Source organism: Corella eumyota, chromosome 3, assembly GCF_963082875.1.
Source record: "Corella eumyota chromosome 3, kaCorEumy4.1, whole genome shotgun sequence".
NCBI classification, from domain to species: Eukaryota; Metazoa; Chordata; class Ascidiacea; order Phlebobranchia; family Corellidae; genus Corella; species Corella eumyota.
The window spans coordinates 9,915,767-9,928,866 of NC_137492.1; the positions used below are offsets into that span (position 1 = coordinate 9,915,767).

Below are 13,100 nucleotides of genomic sequence, written 5' to 3' on the forward strand. Positions count from 1 at the left end.
ATTCTCATTCTTACCAACCTTACCATCCTCATCATCCTCATCATCTACATCAACCTCATCATCCTCACCATCCTCACCATCCTCACCATCGTCATCATCCTCACCATCCTCACCATCCTCACCATTCTCACCATTCTCACCATCCTCACCATCCTCACCATCCTCACCTTCCTCATCATCCTCACCAACCTAATCATCCTCACCATCCCCACCGTCTTCACCATCCTCATCATCCTCATCATCCTTATCATTTTCATCATTTTTATCAACATCATCATCTTTATCAACATCATCATCCTTATCATCCACATTTTCCTTATCATCCTCATCATCCTCATCAGCCTCAATTAAGGATGATGATGTTGATATGGATGATATCATCCTCATCATTTTCAACATCCTCATCATCCTCACCATCCTTTCCGTCATCACCATCCTCATCATCCTCATCATCCACATCATCCTCATCATCCTCATAATCCTCATCATCTTTATCATCCTCATCATTTTTATCAACCTCATCATCTTCATCATCCTCATCATCCTCAACATCTTCACCATTATCAACATTCTCACTATCCTCAGCATACTCACCATTCTCACTATCTACACTATCCTCACCAACTTCACAATCCTCACCATCCTCACCATTCTCATCATCCTCATCATCCTCACTATCCTCATCAACCTCAATATCCACACCATTCTCAAAATCCTCACCATCCTTATCATCCTTACCATCCTCATTATCCTCACCATTCTCACCTTCTTTACCATCCTCACCATCCTCAACATCCTTACCATTCTTATCATCCTTATCATCTTCAACATCCTTATCATCCTCATCATCCTCATCATCCTCATCATCCCCATTAACCTCATCATTCTCATCATCCTCATCATCTTCACAATCCTCACCACCCCCACCATCCTCACCATTTTCACATCCCAACCATCTACACCATACTCATTCTTACCATTCTTGCCATCCTCATCATCCTCATCATCATCATCAACCTCATCATCCTAACCATCATCACCATCCTCACCATCCTCACCATTCTCACCATCCTCACCATCCTTACCTTCCTCACCATCCTCACCAACCTCATCATCCTCACCATCCCCACCGCCTTCACCATCCTCATCACCCTCATCATTTTTATCATCCTCATCATCCTTATCATTTTCATCATCCTTATCAACATCATCATCCGTATCAACATCATCAACCTTATCATCCACATTTTCCTTATCATCCTCATCATCCTCATCAGCATCAATTAAGGATGATGATGTTGATAAGGATGATATCATCCTCATCATTTTCAACATCCCCACCATCCTCACCATTCGTAACTTTATCACCATTCTCACCATTCTCACCATCCTCACCATGCTTACCGTCATCACCATCCTCATCATCCTAATCATCCTCATAATCCTCATCATCCTTATCATCCTCATCATTTTTATCATCTTTATCATCCTAATCATCTTCATCATTTTCATCATCCTCATCATCCTCATCATCCTCATCATCCTCATCATCCTCATCATCCTCATTATCCTCACAATCCTAACCATCCTCACCACATTCTCCATCCTTATAATCCTCACCATCCTCACCATCCTCACCATCCTCACCATTCTCATGATCTTCATCATCCTCTTCATCCTCAACATCCTCATCATCCTTAACATCATCACCATCCTCGCCATCCTCACCATCCTTACCATCATTACCATCATCACCATCCTCACGATCTTCACCATCCTCACCGTCCTCTCCCTGCGCACCATCCTCTTCATCTTCATCATCCTCATCATCCTTATCATCCTCAACATTTTCATCATCCACACCATCTTTACAATCCTCACCATCCTCGCCATCCTCACCATCTTCACCATCCTTTCCATTCTCTCCACCTTCACCATCCTCACCGACCTCACCGTCCACACCATCCTCACCATCCTCACCATCCTCACCATTCTCTCCATCCTCACCCACCTCACCGTCCTCACCGTCTACACCATCCTCACCATCTTCACCGACTTCACCATCCTCACCATTATTACCATCCTGACCATCCCCACCGTCTTCACCATCCTCACCATCCTCACCATCCTCACCATCTTCACCATCCTCACCAACCTCACCATCCTCACCATCCTTATCATCCTTATCACTCTCATCATCCTCATCATCCTCATCATCCTCATCTTCCTTATTATACTCATCATCCTCATCATCCTCATCATCCTTATCATCCTCATCATTCTTATCATCCACACCATCCTCACCATTATCTCCATTATTTCCATTCTCTTCATTCTCTTTATACTTACAATCTTTAGCATCCTCATCATCTTCATTATCATCATCATTCTTACCATCCTCACCATCCTCACTATCTTGACCATCCTCACGATCCTCACCATCTTCACTATCCTCACCATCCTCACCATCCTCACCATCCTCACCATCCTCACCAACCTTACCATCCTCACCATTATCACTATCTTGACCATACCCATCGTCTTCACCATCCTCATCATCTTGATCATCCTTATCATCCACATTATCCTCATCATCCTCATCATCCTCATCATCCTCATTATCCTCATCATTCTCATTATCCTCAACATCCACACCATCCTCACCATCCTCACCATCCCCACCAACCGCACAATCCTCACTATCCTCAGCATCTTCACCAACATCACCATCCTCACCATCCTCATCATCCTCATCATCCTCAACATCCTCACCATCCTTATCATCTTCATCATATTCACCATCCTTACGATCTTCACCATCCTCACCGTCCTCTCCTTCCGCACCATCTTTTTCATCCTTATTATCCTCATCATCCTTATCATCCTCAACATTTTCACCATCCTCACCATCCTCACCATCCTCACATTCCTCACCATCTTCACCATCCTCTTCATTCTCTCCATCCTCACCATCCACACCGTCCTCACCCACCACAACATCCTCACCATCCTCACCATCCTCACAATCCTCACCATTCTCATTATCCTCATCATCCTCACCATCCTTACTATCTTCATCATTCTCACGATTATCACCATGCTCTCCATCCTCCATATTCTCTTCATCCTCACCATCCGCACCATCCTCACCATCCTCACCAACCTCACCGTTATCACCATCCTTACCGTCCTCATCACCCTCAGCATCCTCATCAACATCATGATCCTTATCATCCTTATTATCTTCATCATCCTCATAATCTTCATCATCCTCATCATCCTCAACATCTTCACCATTATCAACATTCTCACTATCCTCAGCATCCTCACCATTCTCACTATCTTCACTATCCTCACCATCTTCACAATCCTCACCATCCTCACCATTCTCATCATCCTCATCATACTCATTATCCTCATCAACCTCAACATCCACACCATTCCCAAAATCTTCACTATCCTTATCATCCTTCCCATCCTCACCATCCTCACCATCCTCAACATCTTCACCAAACTCACCATTATCAACATTCTCACTATCCCCAGCATCCTCACCATTCTCACTATCTTCACTATCCTCACCATCTTCACAATCCTCACCATCCTCACCGATCTCATCATCCGCATCATCCTCATTATCCTCATCAACCTCAACATCCACACCATTTCCAAAATCCTTACCATCCTTACCATCCTTACCATCCTCACCATCCTCACCATTCTCACCATCCTTACCATCCTCACCATCCTCACCATCCTCAACATTCTTACCATTCTTTTCATCCTCATCATCTTCAACATCCTTATTATCCTCATCATCCTCATCATCCCCATTAACCTCATCATCCTCATCATCTTCACCATTCTCACATCCCAACCATCTTCACCATTCTCAATCTTATCATCCTTACCATCTTCATCATCCTCATCATCTTCATTAACCTCATCATCCTCACCATCCTTCCCATCCTCACCATCCTCACCATTCTCACCATCCTCACCAACCTCATCATCCTCACCATCCCCCTCGTCTTCACCATCATCATCATCCTTATCATCCTCATCATCCTCATCATCCTTATCATTTTTATCATCCTTATCAACATCATCATCCTTATCATCCACATTTTCCTTATCATCCTCATCATCCTCATCAGACGCATCATCCTTATCATCCTTAACATCCTCACCATCCTCACCATCCTCACTATCTTTATCATCCTCATCATCCACATCATCCTCATCATCCTCATCATCCTCATCATCCTCATCATCCTCATCATCTTCAACAATCTCACCATCCTCAACATTCGCAACTTTATCACCATCCTCACCATCCTCACCATCTTAACCATCCTCTCCATTCTCTCCCTCCTCCCCATCCTTACAATCCTCACCATCCTCACAATCCTCACCATCCCCACCATCCACACCATCCTCACCATCTTCACCATCCTCACCATCTTCACTATCCTCACCAACCTCACCGTCCTTACCGTCTTCATCACTCTCAGCATCCTCATCAACATCAAGATCCTTATTATTCTTATCATTTTTATCATCCTTATCAACATCATCATCCTTATCATCCACATTTTCCTTATCATCCTCATCATTCTCATCATCCTCATCAGACGCATCATCCTCATCATCCTCAACATCCTCACCATCCTCATTATCCTCACCATCCCCACCATCCTCACCATCCTCACCATCCTCACTATCCTCATCATCCTCATCATCCACATCATCCTCATCATCCTCATCATCTTCATCATCCTCATCATCTTCAACAATCTCACTATCCTCAACATTTGCAACTTTATCACCATCCTCACCATCCTTACCATCTTAACCACCTTCTCCATTCTCTCCCTCCGCTCCATCCTTACAATCCTCACCATCCTCACCATTCTCACCATCCTCACCATCCTCACCATCTTCACCATCCTCACCATCCTCACAATCTTCACTATCCTCACCAACCTCACCGTCATCACCGTCCTTACCGTCTTCATCACCCTTAGCATTCTCATCAACATCATGATCCTTATCATCCTTATTATCTTCATCATCCTCATCATCCTCATCATCTTCATCATCCTCATCATCCTCAACATCTTCACCATTATCAACATTCTCATTATCCTCAGCATCCTCACCATTCTCAGTATCTTCACTTTCCTCACCATCTTCACTAACCTCACCAACCTCACCATTCTCATCATCCTCATCATACTCATTATCTTCATCAACCTCAACATCCACACCGTTCCCAAAATCCTCACCATCCTTATCATCCTTACCATTCTCACCATCCTCACCATCCTCACCATCCTCAACATCCTTATCATCCTCATCATTTTTATCATTCTCACTATCCTCATCAACCTCATCATCCACACCATTCCTAAAATCCTCACCATCCTTATCATACTTACCATCCTCACCATCCTTACCATTCTCACCATTCTCACCATCCTTACCATCCTCACCATCCTCAACATCTTTACCATTCATATCATCCTCATCATCTTCATCATCTTTATCATCCTTAACATCCTCATCATCCTCATCATCCTCATCATCCCCATTAACCTCATTATTCTTATCATCCTCATCATCCTTATCATCCTCATCATCTTCACCATCCTCACCAACCCTACCATCCTCACCATTCTCATATCTCAACTATCTTCACCATTCTCATTCTTACCAACCTTACCATCCTCATCATCCTCATCATCTACATCAACCTCATCATCCTCACCATCCTCACCATCCTCACCATCGTCATCATCCTCACCATCCTCACCATCCTCACCATTCTCACCATCCTCACCATCCTCACCATCCTCACCTTCCTCATCATCCTCACCAACCTAATCATCCTCACCATCCCCACCGTCTTCACCATCCTCATCATCCTCATCATCCTTATCATTTTCATCATTTTTATCAACATCATCATCTTTATCAACATCATCATCCTTATCATCCACATTTTCCTTATCATCCTCATCATCCTCATCAGCCTCAATTAAGGATGATGATGTTGATATGGATGATATCATCCTCATCATTTTCAACATCCTCATCATCCTCACCATCCTTTCCGTCATCACCATCCTCATCATCCTCATCATCCACATCATCCTCATCATCCTCATAATCCTCATCATCTTTATCATCCTCATCATTTTTATCAACCTCATCATCTTCATCATCCTCATCATCCTCAACATCTTCACCATTATCAACATTCTCACTATCCTCAGCATACTCACCATTCTCACTATCTACACTATCCTCACCAACTTCACAATCCTCACCATCCTCACCATTCTCATCATCCTCATCATCCTCACTATCCTCATCAACCTCAATATCCACACCATTCTCAAAATCCTCACCATCCTTATCATCCTTACCATCCTCATTATCCTCACCATTCTCACCTTCCTTACCATCCTCACCATCCTCAACATCCTTACCATTCTTATCATCCTTATCATCTTCAACATCCTTATCATCCTCATCATCCTCATCATCCTCATCATCCCCATTAACCTCATCATTCTCATCATCCTCATCATCTTCACAATCCTCACCACCCCCACCATCCTCACCATTTTCACATCCCAACCATCTACACCATACTCATTCTTACCATTCTTGCCATCCTCATCATCCTCATCATCATCATCAACCTCATCATCCTCACCATCATCACCATCCTCACCATCCTCACCATTCTCACCATCCTCACCATCCTTACCTTCCTCACCATCCTCACCAACCTCATCATCCTCACCATCCCCACCGCCTTCACCATCCTCATCACCCTCATCATTTTTATCATCCTCATCATCCTTATCATTTTCATCATCCTTATCAACATCATCATCCGTATCAACATCATCAACCTTATCATCCACATTTTCCTTATCATCCTCATCATCCTCATCAGCATCAATTAAGGATGATGATGTTGATAAGGATGATATCATCCTCATCATTTTCAACATCCCCACCATCCTCACCATTCGTAACTTTATCACCATTCTCACCATTCTCACCATCCTCACCATGCTTACCGTCATCACCATCCTCATCATCCTAATCATCCTCATAATCCTCATCATCCTTATCATCCTCATCATTTTTATCATCTTTATCATCCTAATCATCTTCATCATTTTCATCATCCTCATCATCCTCATCATCCTCATCATCCTCATCATCCTCATCATCCTCATTATCCTCACCATCCTAACCATCCTCACCACATTCTCCATCCTTATAATCCTCACCATCCTCACCATCCTCACCATCCTCACCATTCTCATGATCTTCATCATCCTCTTCATCCTCAACATCCTCATCATCCTTAACATCATCACCATCCTCACCATCCTCACCATCCTTACCATCATTACCATCATCACCATCCTCACGATCTTCACCATCCTCACCGTCCTCTCCCTGCGCACCATCCTCTTCATCTTCATCATCCTCATCATCCTTATCATCCTCAACATTTTCATCATCCACACCATCTTTACAATCCTCACCATCCTCGCCATCCTCACCATCTTCACCATCCTTTCCATTCTCTCCATCTTCACCATCCTCACCGACCTCACCGTCCACACCATCCTCACCATCCTCACCATCCTCACCATTCTCTCCATCCTCACCCACCTCACCGTCCTCACCGTCTACACCATCCTCACCATCTTCACCGACTTCACCATCCTCACCATTATTACCATCCTGACCATCCCCACCGTCTTCACCATCCTCACCATCCTCACCATCCTCACCATCTTCACCATCCTCACCAACCTCACCATCCTCACCATCCTTATCATCCTTATCACTCTCATCATCCTCATCATCCTCATCATCCTCATCTTCCTTATTATTCTCATCATCCTCATCATCCTCATCATCCTTATCATCCTCATCATTCTTATCATCCACACCATCCTCACCATTATCTCCATTATTTCCATTCTCTTCATTCTCTTTATACTTACAATCTTTAGCATCCTCATCATCTTCATTATCATCATCATTCTTACCATCCTCACCATCCTCACTATCTTGACCATCCTCACGATCCTCACCATCTTCACTATCCTCACCATCCTCACCATCCTCACCAACCTTACCATCCTCACCATTATCACTATCTTGACCATACCCATCGTCTTCACCATCCTCATCATCTTGATCATCCTTATCATCCACATTATCCTCATCATCCTCATCATCCTCATCATCCTCATTATCCTCATCATTCTCATTATCCTCAACATCCACACCATCCTCACCATCCTCACCATCCCCACCAACCGCACAATCCTCACTATCCTCAGCATCTTCACCAACATCACCATCCTCACCATCCTCATCATCCTCATCATCCTCAACATCCTCACCATCCTTATCATCTTCATCATATTCACCATCCTTACGATCTTCACCATCCTCACCGTCCTCTCCTTCCGCACCATCTTTTTCATCCTTATTATCCTCATCATCCTTATCATCCTCAACATTTTCACCATCCTCACCATCCTCACAATCCTCACCATCTTCACCATCCTCTTCATTCTCTCCATCCTCACCATCCACACCGTCCTCACCCACCACAACATCCTCACCATCCTCACCATCCTCACAATCCTCACCATTCTCATTATCCTCATCATCCTCACCATCCTTACTATCTTCATCATTCTCACGATTATCACCATGCTCTCCATCCTCCATATTCTCTCCATCCTCACCATCCTCACCATCCTCTCCATCCTCACCATCCTCACCGTCATCACCATCCTCATCATCCTCATAATCCTCATCATCCTTATCATCCTCATCATCCATATCATCCTCATCATCCTCATCATCTTCGCTATCCTCATCATCCTTATCATCCTCATCATCCTCATCATCCTCATCGTCCTCATCATCCTCACCATTCTCACCATCCTTACCATCCTCATCATATTCTCCATCTTTACAATCCTTACCATCCTCACTATCCTCACCATCCTCACCATTCTCACCATCCTCAACATCCTCACCATACTCACTTTTATCACTATCCTCACCATCCTCACCATCCTCACAATTCTCACCAACCTTACCAACTTTATCATCCTCACCATCTTCACCATTCTCAACATTCTCACCATTCTCACCATCCTCACCATCTTCACCATTTTCACCATTCTCACCATCTTCATCTTTCTCATCATCCTCATCATCATCATAATCCTTACCATCCTCACCATCCTCACCATCCTCACCATCCTCACCATCCTCACTATTCTCAATATCCTCACCATCCTTACAAACCTCACCGTCATCACCGTCCTCACCGTCCTCATCATCCTCATCATCCTCATTATCCTCATCTTCTTCATCATCCTCATCATCCGCAACATTTTCACCAAACTCACCATTATCAACATTCTCACTATCCTCAGCATCCTCACCATTCCCACTATCTTCACTATCCTCACCATCTTCACAATTCTCACCATTCTCACCATTCTCATCATCCACATCATCCTCATTATCCTCATCAACCTCAAAATCCACACCATTTCCAAAATCCTCCCCATCCTTATCATCCTTACAATCCTCACCATCCTCACCATTCTCACCATCCTTACCATCTTCACCATCCTCAACATCTTTACAATTCTTACCATCCTCATCATCTTCAACATCCTTATCATCCTCATCATCCTCATCATCTCCATTAACCTCATCATCCTCATCATCATCATCCTCATCATCCTCATCATCCTCATCATCCTCATCATCTTCAACATTCCCACCATTCTCACCATCCTCACCATCCGCCCCATCCTCACTATCTTCATCATCCTCATCATCCACATCATCCCCATCATCCTCATCATCTTCAACAATCTCACCATCCTCAACATTCGCAACTTTATCACCATCCTCACCATCCTCACCATCCTCACCATCTTAACCATCCGTTCCATTCTCTCCCTCCTCTCCATCCTTACAATCCTCACCATCCTCTCTATCCTCACCATCCTCACCATCCTTACCATCCTCACCATCCTCACCATCTTCACCATCCTCACCATCCTAACCATCCTCACCATCCTCACCATCCTCACCATCCTCACCAACCTCACCGTCATCACCGTCCTTACCGTCCTCATCACCCTCAGCATCCTCATTAACATCATGATCCTTATCATCCTTATTATCTTCATCATCCTCATAATCTTCATCATCCTCATCATCCTCAACATCTTCACCATTATCAACATTCTCACTATCCTCAGCATCCTCACCATTCTCACTATCTTCACTATCCTCACCATCTTCACAATCCTCACCATCCTCACCATTCTCATCATCCTCATCATACTCATTATCCTCATCAACCTCAACATCCACACCATTCCCAAAATCCTCACTATCCTTATCATCCTTCCCATCCTCACCATCCTCACCATCCTCACCATCCTCAACATCTTCACCAAACTCACCATTATCAACATTCTCACTGTCCCCAGCATTCTCACCATTCTCACTATCTTCACTATCCTCACCATCTTCACAATCCTCACCATCCTCACCGATCTCATCATCCGCATCATCCTCATTATCCTCATCAACCTCAACATCCACACCATTTCCAAAATCCTCACCATCCTTACCATCCTTACCATCCTCACCATCCTCACCATTCTCACCATCCTTACTATCCTCACCATCCTCAACATCCTTACCATTCTTATCATCCTCAACATCTTCAACATCCTTATTATCCTCATCATCCTCATCATCCCCATTAACCTCATCATCCTCATCATCTTCACCATTCTCACATCCCAACCCTCTTCACCATTCTCATTCTTATTATCCTTACCATCTTCATCATCCTCATCATCTTCATTAACCTCATCATCCTCACCATCCTTCCCATCCTTACCATCCTCACCATTCTCAACATCCTCACCATCCTCACCTTTCTCACCATCCTCACCAACCTCATCATCCTCACCATCCCCCTCGTCTTCACCATCATCATCATCCATATCATCCTCATCATCCTCATCATCCTTATCATTTTTATCATCCTTATCAACATCATCATCCTTATCATCCACATTTTCCTTATCATCCTCATAATCCTCATCAGACGCATCATCCTTATCATCCTTAACATCCTCACCATCCTCACCATCCTCACCATCCTCACTATCCTCATCATCCTCATCATCCACATCATCCTCATCATCCTCATCATCCTCATCATCCTCATCATCCTCATCATCTTCAACAATCTCACAATCCTCAACATTCGCAACTTTATCACCATCCTCACCATCCTCACCATCTTAACCATCCTCTCCATTCTCTCCCTCCTCCCCATCCTTACAATCCTCACCATCCTCACAATCCTCACCATCCTCACCATCCACACCATCCTCACCATCTTCACCATCCTCACCATCTTCACCATCTTCACTATCCTCACCAACCTCACCGTCCTTACCGTCTTCATTTCCCTCGGCATCCTCATCAACATCATGATCCTTATCATCCTTATCATTTTTATCATCCTTATCAACATCATCATCCTTATCATCCACATTTTCCTTATCATCCTCATCATCCTCATCAGACGCATCATCCTCATTATCCTTAACATCCTCACCATCCTCACCATCCTCACCATCCCCACCATCCTCACCATTCTCACCATCCTCACTATCCTCATCATCCTCATCATCCACATCATCCTCATCATCCTCATCATCTTCATCATCCTCATCATCTTCAACAATCTCACCATCCTCAACATTCGCAACTTTATCACCATCCTCACCATCCTCAACATTTTAACCACCTTCTCCATTCTCTCCCTCCGCTCCATCCTTACAATCCTCACCATCCTCACCATCTTCACCATCCTCACCATCCTCACCATCTTCACCATCCTCACCATCCTCACCATCTTCACTATCCTCACCAACCTTACCGTCATCACCGTCCTTACCGTCTTCATCACCCTCAGCATCCTCATCAACATCATGATCCTTATCATCTTTATTATCTTCATCATCCTCATCATCTTCATCATCCTCATCATCCTCAACATCTTCACCATTATCAACATTCTCACTATCCTCAGCATCCTCACCATTCTCAGTATCTTCACTTTCCTCACCATCTTCACAATCCTCACCAACCTCACCATTCTCATCATCCTCATCATACTCACCATCCTCACCATCTTAACCATCTTCTCCATTCTCTTCCTCCTCTCCATCCTTAGAATCCTCACCATCCTCACCATCTTCACCATCCTCACCATCCTCACCATCCTCACCATCCTCACCATCCTCACCATCTTCACCATCCTCACCATCCTCACCATCTTCACTATCCTCACCAACCTCACCGTCATCACCGTCTTTACCGTCCTCATCACCCTCAGCATCCTCATCAACATCATGATCCTTATCATTCTTACTATCTTCATCACCCTCATCATCTTCATCATCCTCATCATCCTCAACATCTTCACCATTATCAATATTCTCACTATCCTCAGCATCCTCACCATTCTCACTATCTTCACTTTCCTCACCATCTTCACAATCCTCACCATTCTCATCATCCTCATCATACTCATTATCCTCATCAACCTCAACATCCACACCGTTCCCAAAATCCTCACCATCCTTATCATCCTTACCATTTTCACCATCCTCACCATCCTCACCATCCTCAACATCCTTACCTGTCTTATCATCCTAATCATCTTCATTGTCCTTATCATCCTCATCATCCCCATTAACCTCATCATCCTCACCATCCTCAACATCTTCATCAAACTCACCATTATCAACATTCTCACTATCCCCAGCATCCTCACCATTCTCACTATCTTTTCTATTTTCACCATCTTCACAATCCTCACCATCCTCACCAATCTCATCATTCGCATCATCCTCATTATCCTCATCAACCTCAACATCCACACCATTTCCAAAATCCTCACCATTCTAACCATCCTCACCAACCCC

At 44.0% G+C, this 13,100-nt stretch overlaps 1 protein-coding gene across 1 annotated transcript; it reads left to right on the forward strand.

Moving 5' to 3' along the window:
* Positions 1-4,624: 4,624 nt before the first annotated feature.
* Positions 4,625-11,094, forward strand: LOC145745945 (uncharacterized; the record flags this gene model as incomplete). The annotated part of the gene is made up of 3 exons (XM_082564125.1): positions 4,625-4,681; positions 7,664-7,714; positions 11,035-11,094. Coding segments are annotated over 3 exons (168 nt in total), but the record flags the coding sequence as incomplete, so codon positions are not given.
* Between the last annotated feature and the right edge of the window lie 2,006 nt (positions 11,095-13,100).